The 6,608-nt window shown below is 29.0% G+C and overlaps 1 protein-coding gene across 3 annotated transcripts; it reads left to right on the top strand.

Annotated features, from left to right (window-relative positions):
• Window positions 1-326: 326 nt before the first annotated feature.
• On the top strand, window positions 327-6,516 carry LOC122525402 (golgin subfamily A member 1-like). Of its 3 annotated transcripts, none has more exons than XM_043648173.1 (8): window positions 327-712; window positions 814-1,201; window positions 1,324-1,412; window positions 1,488-1,616; window positions 3,131-3,523; window positions 5,132-5,647; window positions 5,727-5,954; window positions 6,044-6,516. In XM_043648173.1, exons 1-8 carry the CDS (start codon window positions 602-604, stop codon window positions 6,197-6,199), a joined length of 2,010 nt encoding a protein of 669 aa, XP_043504108.1. In that variant the 5' UTR covers window positions 327-601; the 3' UTR covers window positions 6,200-6,516. The 3 variants fall into 3 exon arrangements, with proteins under 3 accessions (XP_043504108.1, XP_043504107.1, XP_043504109.1); XM_043648172.1 differs by having other exon boundaries at window positions 3,131-3,652; XM_043648174.1 differs by lacking the exon at window positions 3,131-3,523.
• Window positions 6,517-6,608: the final 92 nt, after the last annotated feature.

Below are 6,608 nucleotides of genomic sequence, written 5' to 3'. Positions count from 1 at the left end.
AGAAAGTGTAAAGCAACCACCCAAGACAGTCCCTCACATATTATAGTTCATAAATAAAATTCTCATTTCGTTTTAGTCACCGCGTTTCTTCCTCCTAGAAAAATGTACTTTTAAACAAAAAAATGAATTTGTTTTCATCCAACAAATCATCTTAATACTCAACAATCGTAAAAATATATTTGCGTGGAATATAATAGTGATTTGTTAACTTTTAATTAGAAATAAAAACTTTGAAAATAAAGGCGCGTTATTAGAAAAAATGGCGCCAAATATATCGAATCGGTATCGAATCGATATCGAAATATCTTCGAGTGTCGTTACTGGTTGATTAATAGACAGTGGCACGATAATGTGCTAATGTCGGATTTAGGGGATCTTATATGTGTCATTCATAAATATTTTATTCTCTTTAATGATGTTGCATTAATATTAATTAATAAGGATATTGTAAAAAAATGAACTCTTTTCGAACAACATTACTATCTTGATGTTTTAATATAAAAGCTTCTTGCATATATAAAATAAGTGTCTATGTGACGTTGACTTTAACGTTTACAAGTGTTATCTGTTAGTTACGTGTTAGTGTTTAGGTTAATACATCATGTTTGCGAGTTTAAAGAATAAAATACGTGAAGAAATTGGTAGCGACGTATCAACTGTAGTTCGAAACGCTGCAAATATTCGCAGTATAAGCTCTAGGCATATTTCACAGGTATCTATGTTTTCCCATTTACATTTGGTTACATTTGAATTTGAATTGAAAATGCAGAAGATTTGTGCACCTTATTCTATTGTTTTTACCTTATTTTCCAGACAGGATCTACCAGTAGTATTAGCGAATCTCAAACTTCACTGGATGGATCCCGCGATGAACAAGTAGCTTCTTCTTCCTCCCCAATTTCGAAAAAACAAGACAATAATTTTTCCCTCAAACCTAGTGATAGCATACACTTGAAAGATATTAAAAATCTAGACAATCAAGAGGAAGAATGGCAAAAATTCATAATCAAGAAAGAAATGGAAGTACAGAAGAGAATAGATAAAATCAATGAAGAATGGAAGATTAAACTTTCGGAAAAAGAAAAAGAATGGAAGAAAGCAATAGAGAAGCAAGAAAAAGACAAAATCAAATTGGAAACTGAATTACAAACTACAGAAAATTCTAAAAGATCTTTGGAATTGGCGCTTAGAGATGCGGAAGGTTCGTATTTAATAAGAATATCAATTTAATTTTCTATCTATCAAGGATTATATCTAACTAATGAAAAAATGAATCTTAATGATAATGCACTTCATTTGTATATAATTTCCAATGTATTTTAGAATGTAAAAAGAAATTATATAACTTTCAAGAAGATGCGGAACAACTAGAAAGTTATCAAACGCAAGAAATGGCTAAGATCAAACATCTCGTGAGTTTTTTTTTATTTACTCGCAAACGCTTAAATAATAGTATAGAAATGACTTAATATTTGGTACTACTTTAGCTTCTATCGAAAGAACAAGAGGTGGAAGAAAAATCACAACATTTAAAAGTTGCCTTAGCAGAAATTGAAAGCCTAAAGTCAGAAGTTTCCCGTCTTAGAAGATACGAAGATGATTTAAATAATATACAGGTGAGTACATATTCTACAATATATTTTTTTTAAGCAATTCTTTTTTTTAATCTAAGAAATCCTTATTTCTATACCATATCTTTTAATATATGTTTTTCTACTGATTTTTATTGGTCGCATAAAGTTAGAAAAAGCATATTTTCATAAAAATATACTTGTTGTATATTTATTTTATTAATAAACACGTAATTCTAAAGGAAAAGAGTTGTTTGTGAATTAAATGATTTAAAAATATAAATATCAAAATTGACATGGCTTATTCATGTACATTATTCTATGCATAATAAAACCAAGAAGTGAATATTAGATAAAATAATTAAATTATTTTTATATTTTCCATATAGATATGACGCTTCTACCGATTCTTTATGTTCATATCATTAAATGCGCTAGCAATTCGTTTACCAATAATTTACTTTCTTATTTCAATCGTATAAAAACATGGTTTTATAAAACTATTATTATTTACTAGCATGTCTTTTTTATTTGTCTTTTATATTATTTCAAAAGATCTTTTTTAAGTGTTCATTTTTGAATAAATTTAATATCGCTGCTTATTTGCTATATTTTGCTACTCTTCACACACACTGCACTTTTATTATACTATTTTACTATTAGATATGTAAGACTCTTGTCTATTAATTACGAATTACATTTATTTAGAGAACATTTCATATATTCTATAAGTATCAATCATTCTATTTTCATGGAAGGATTGACCTCTTTATTTAAAAATGTATTTCGATGATACATGTGACTGTGTTTTATACTTTTCGAATGTTTGTCGTTTTTATTTTGAATTGTGATATATGAAGAACATTGTGATAGCAATAATTTTGTGAAAGCAACATATGCATGAAGATTGGAAAATATCTTATTAAATGAAAAAGTGGGAGATCAGGGTAGGCAGTAATTTCTGCTAATTTGCTGCCACTACTGCTGACACTAGAGGTACGTTTTCATAGCCTTGCTGCTATACTGCTCTATAGCAATATTGCTATTTTATTTCTCATTAACATAACTTAATTTACGTATGTCTATTTAACACACTATTGCATATAAGCATACATATATTCATGTATGTATGTATGTATATATAGACTATATATATATATCTTCTGTACAATCATTTAATGTTTTCATTTGCAAATACGTATCTTTGGTAAATGCGGTATTTTATTACGATATCTACTCATTGTAATAGAAAAATCAGCATGCATGCGATATTACTATATTAAATATTTCTTATCAAATAGCTTAAGCGCAAATTTTGTGCTTTTTATCACAAGCTTTATATATTCTATTTATGATTTATATTCTTATTTTTTGCACTTTTAACATATTGTCGTTACATATATACATTTTCTCTATGGGTCGTGAATAATCTGTTGTGATAATTAACATTATGATTGTCGTCTATGCTTAGGTAAGATTTGTAAAAGAAGCTTGGAAAAGAAAAGATTTCTCTTTGTACATATGAAAGAAATAAATATTGATTATATTTTTATTTTCAGGATGAAATGGAAACCCTGCGCCATTCGACTCAACGCGAAAAAGCCAAATTGTCGTGTAAACTAGCACAAACGGAAGAAGAAGTCCGCCATCTGAAGGATAAAGTTTTCGTATTAGAGCAGAGAGGTGCTTCGGATACAAATGATCCGATGACGAACGACGAACGAATAGCTGATCTCATGAGAGAACGTACTCTTTTAGACAGAAAATTAGAGGAAGCTCACCTTCATCTTTCTGATATAAAAACCAGTTGGTCCGGAAAAATAGCAAGTTTGGAAACGCAAGTGGGCAGGCTCAGTAGGCAAGCGGGAGAAGAAGGACTAGAAAGAAGACGCGTAGAAGAAGAGAAAGAAAAATTGAAGCAAAGGATTAAACAACTAGAAGCTGAAATAGAGGTGAACAATGTTGTTATGGCGACGAAAGACGCCAAGCTTTTGCGCATGGCCGAGGACATCGACGAAATGGCCACGGAACTAAAAGAGCTCCGGGCCAGCGTCGATGACGAAGAATTTAAGCGGCAAATCGTGAGTTACCGCGATATGTAGTGATGCTGCATGTTTAATTGATGATATAATAGTTAACTTCCAGGAAAACATTTTAGTATATGAACTGGAAAAAGAAATAACTTTTATTACCTACACCCTCTACCTACCAACCGGCACAATTTCGAACTGCGACACTTCTTGCTTTTGCATTTTCTCTTTTTTCATTATTTTATTATTCCATAACAAATGAAAGATGCCTATAACAAATATCTATAATCATTATTTTAAGACATGTAAAATTGCTAATAACATCTACGTAACATTGCAATTTCTTTTATATTTTTAACGCTTGTGCAATAATACTATAAATATTAGAATATTATCGATAAATTTTTATTAATTTTTCTTTGTGAATGATAATCCCATTTTTTATCTATTATTGCACGGTAAAAATGCTTGATGCTTAACGCACATACTTATTATTAGTATTTCTTACCACTTTTTACACATATTTGTACCTATTAATAGATTTGAACTTTGTTCCTACTATGAGCATGTTGAAAATAAAAATGAAATTCTTTTTAAATCTAAAATGTATATATATATATTGCATATATTTTCATTTGTTTGAGTTTATTTAAGGCATAGATAGTTTAAATGAACTCTAATTATTACAAAAAACCAATCATCTAGTCTAGAATCTAATAATTAGACAAATTCTGTGATTAAGCATGAAATGAAATAAGTTGTTGTGTTATATTGTAATATCTATCGAATAATTAATGCAAAAATCTTTTTTCAATAATTTATCTTCTGTTCGATTAACAAACAGGACAAATATTTTTCTTTTATATCCTCTTCTTCTCTTTCTTTGCATTATTTTAATATATATATGCCGAATAGATCGCTTAATAATCGAAAATATTTTTATGTATAATTGTGTGTTATGTATAGTTTATTTGTGGAATAAAGAAAAAGAAAAGCAATAATATTATCAATGTATCTTTTTTTGTTTTACTTTAAACCCATTTCTGTATCAACCACATGCGAATGTTAATATATATACACGTAATCATTTTATTAAAACATTTTAGTATGTATTTCAGGTATCGAATGGTTACATTTTCATTCTTAATATTTTGGATGGATCAAAATTATAGAATGTCATTTTTTTTATAGAACTATGCAATGCTACAAAAATAAAATATAGAGACAAAATTAGAATGAAAATGTAAGCCTTTTTTTAATAAGTAAAAGAAGACAAAAATAGGCAATATTATGTTGTGCTTCGAGTAATTTAAAGATATTTTTGGTGTCTTGATATTACATTGATTTTTAATTCGCTTATATTTATAAAAAATAATGACCGAGAAACACCCAAGCTATATATATATATATGTATATATAAATATATACTTTTAAATAAGACGTTTATATAATAAGTCATATACTCTTTTTTTATGATCTATGGTATTTGATACAATTTCTCATGTTAACTTTTATTTGCCCCTTTACTAGGAAACATCCTCAAATGAATGCAGTCAATTGAAATCAGAATTAGAAGAGACTACGGAAAAGCTTTTAGCTGCTACATCAGAATTAACATATTTACGATCATCCAACGAAGATATGCGATCAAACAATTCTTCTTTGCATTTAGAAATAAATCAGTTAAAGGAAAGTCTAGAGAATGAGAAAAGGACGAGTGCCGAATTGCAAGAATACATAGAAAAAGAAAAAAATGAAAAAGATAGTGCATTGCTGAGGAGCGCTCAATTTTCTCAAGATATTGAAATAATTAAGCAAGAGCAGAGATTGCAAGAAGTTGAAAATCACGAATTACAGAATAAAATGGACAATTTGGAAGATAGATTTAAAGCTAAAAGTGAAGAATTGGAAAAAGTTGTTGCAATGTTGAAAAATTCGAAGCAAAGAATAATAGAATTAGAAGAGGTAGAACGTAATAAGGAAAAGATGGAAGAAAATGAAAAAATATTGTTGGCTTTGGAAGAGCAAATAAACGAGAAAACAAAGGTAGTCCATGGTAGACTAAATAGAGGAATAAATTCGCCTACGTTTCTGAATATATTTTATCATTTTCTTTTTTTTGCAGACGATCAAAGTCTTAAAACAACGTTTAACAGATATGAAAAAGACTTTGCAACGGGAATTAAGAGTTCCTTCAGCGTCGTTGGATAACGATGCCGAACCGTCCACTGCTATTTTGAATCCAAGTTCATCCAAAACGGTCACTGCCAAACACGTCAACTTAAAAGACGATGTTAACTTTAAATATTTGAAACATGTTCTCATTAAATTTCTTACTAGCAGAGAATATGAGGTAAGTATTACTCGAGTATTACTTAATAATCAAAGTTAGATAGATATACGTATATCAAGGACAATTGATAACTTTGAACAATATTTTAGGCTCTTCATTTAACAAAGGCAGTCGCTACGTTATTACATTTTTCACCGGAAGAAGAACGTTTACTTCAACAAACATTGGAATGGAAAATGTCATGGTTTGGTACTCGACCTAATTTGGGTTTTGGACAAACTGCCAAAGCTATACCACCCAGCTGATAGCAATCAACATTCCATTTTTATATTATTTCAAAGTATATGGTCTAACTCTAAATAAACACCAAGAATTATTTGAGAATTGACTTAAGAATTAAATAAATCTTGGAAAAGTGAATCCAGAAAATATAGTAGTTGTATAAACTTTGTAATATATTCACAGTTTAATAATGTATCTACAAATTGTTTGCTAAAACATAGTGTACAAATGAATAAAGTAGTTAGGGATTATATATCGTAAACCTTAATGTCGAATATCAATGTGCATAATATTAAAAAAGGAACTTTGTTAAGAAAATAAAGAAAAATAATGGCATTTATCTCAATTCGTTGTAACAATTGCATTTCTCGAAAGAGATATATTCATTCTCTGTCGATAAAGCAGAAAGATCTATCGAGATAACGTTCACTC

The sequence above is a fragment of the Polistes fuscatus genome, unplaced genomic scaffold (genome assembly GCF_010416935.1).
Source record: "Polistes fuscatus isolate 324 unplaced genomic scaffold, CU_Pfus_HIC Scaffold9, whole genome shotgun sequence".
NCBI lineage: Eukaryota > Metazoa > Arthropoda > Insecta > Hymenoptera > Vespidae > Polistes > Polistes fuscatus.
Note: the sequence above shows the minus strand (reverse complement) of the source record. Positions and strands in the feature narration are given on the sequence as shown.